This window comes from Galeopterus variegatus, unplaced genomic scaffold, assembly GCF_000696425.1.
Source record: "Galeopterus variegatus unplaced genomic scaffold, G_variegatus-3.0.2 Scaffold1839, whole genome shotgun sequence".
NCBI lineage: Eukaryota > Metazoa > Chordata > Mammalia > Dermoptera > Cynocephalidae > Galeopterus > Galeopterus variegatus.
Genome location: NW_007727950.1, coordinates 316,717 through 318,550, shown reverse-complemented (window position 1 = coordinate 318,550; position 1,834 = coordinate 316,717). Strand labels below are relative to the sequence as shown.

Below are 1,834 nucleotides of genomic sequence, written 5' to 3'. Positions count from 1 at the left end.
CCCAGGGGCCAGACAGCCCCTTGGAGTAGAAAAGGCTGGACTCTCCATCCGAGCTCTGTCTACAATATGAGGGGAGGGTGTTTTAACAGGGAGTCAACATATGGACAACAGGGGAAAAAAACACTCAAAAAAAATAAAAGCCATTGGAGTTTCTTGTTCATATAAGAACAATCACAACAACTTCTTGAACTTGTTAAGACAAGTGAACAGATATGATGTAGAGGGGGAGAGAGAAGAGGGGAAAGAGGAATGGGTAAAGGGATACGAAAATCAACTACAATGTATGTTGAGAAGTTAAAATAAAAAAAAAGAAGTTACAGAATAAACAATTTTTAAATGAGTTTCTAAGGATGGTGGATACCTGGAACCTAGTGTTACAATAAAAAGAATGTGTCACATCGCTGAAAAACAGAAAGGGATGAGGAGAGAATGAACAGGAGCAAAAGTTCTGTGCTGCGCCAGCTGTGGGCAGTGCCAATTTTATGTTCTTTTTGTGAGGGTTAAAAGAGATCATGTCCACAAAATACTTGGCATGGTGCCTGCCACATCATAAGCTAAGTAAATGTTAATATTATCATGGATAGTAAGCGTTTGGAGAATAAACAATCTCTTTATTGAGAAAAGAGAAGTCAAGCAACATCCAAATGTCACAAGAGGCTTAGGATCGTTTGAAATTTTATTTCTGAAAGATTTAAAGTAAATAATTGGTCATTTTGTAATGAAATGCTTTCTTTTCAAAAGAGTTTATTTTGGAGCATGCCATGTATTATTTGCTCAGCACAGTAAGAATATTAGATGGCCTGGCTTCCCACATGTGGCTGCTAATCCAACACCAGAGACTGGCCTAAGGCACAGTGATAGCTCATTGGCAGACCACAGGTGTATTCAGTGTTTCATTTGTCCACCATGGTATTTAAAGACATAACTATGCCTATATGCCTTTAGAGATGATATGTGCTCTCCAGGTTACCCCAAACCCTGCCATTCCTTATTGTCTCCAGACGACAATGAATTTGTGCTACCTGCCTGGCTGCAGAACTCATTTGAATTTGCACCTTCTCATTTACATATTTGCATTAAGTCCCACATACTTATTGTATTACCACAAGAGGGGCAGGGTAACCCTAGCACATTTCTTAATGCACTGTCACATCGAAATATGCCCATAGGGTCTAGAAGGAGAGGATAGCTAGTCCCACCCAATTGCACACCAGTGAGCTATCTCTGGAGAATCTGCTCATTACAGGGAGTCCTTCCTCAAGAAAGAATTAGATAAACTAGACTGTATCTGGATCACATTTGCAAGGATTTAGGAAATGAGGAGGGCATTCAAATTCTATAGTAATAAGGAATCAATAATAGAATTAGGATTGGTTATTGTGGAAATGAGAAGTTTCAAGTATTTGATAGTAGGTTTTAAGTATTTGAAGGGGACTTGAGCCTTGGGGCTGTCCTGGAATGACCTCTAATGTTCCTCTCAGTTTTGAGAAGGACTCTCATAATCAATCTTGGAATAGGGACACAGAGAGGGTTCCTTTTCGAAAACGTTCATGTGCACATTAAAGTGCTCCACGGCCAATCATTCTGATTCCCCTGGGGGTTTTCTTGACTTGTGTTTTCTCTTCAGAAGTCTATTCTCCCAGAAGTAACAAGATGTCAATAGATTCTACACTCTAAATCTTCCTCCCAAGACTACGGAGCATAAAATCCCAGGGGAATTGGAGAAGCACAAGTCAGCTGCAGTGCTAACTGGTTCAGCAGCAAAAAGCACAGATAACAATTGAGATCTTGCTTCTTACACCATTTGCTTACCATTTGCTTTTTTTTTTTTTTT

At 39.6% G+C, this 1,834-nt stretch overlaps 1 protein-coding gene across 1 annotated transcript in view; it reads right to left on the bottom strand.

Annotated features, from left to right (window-relative positions):
• The window catches only part of LOC103595763 (B-cell scaffold protein with ankyrin repeats-like), a 37,900-nt gene that overhangs the window by 13,216 nt on the left and 22,850 nt on the right, over nt 1–1,834 (bottom strand). The window contains 1 exon segment of the mRNA XM_008579229.1: nt 15–59. Coding sequence (XP_008577451.1) covers nt 15–59 — 45 coding nt within the window.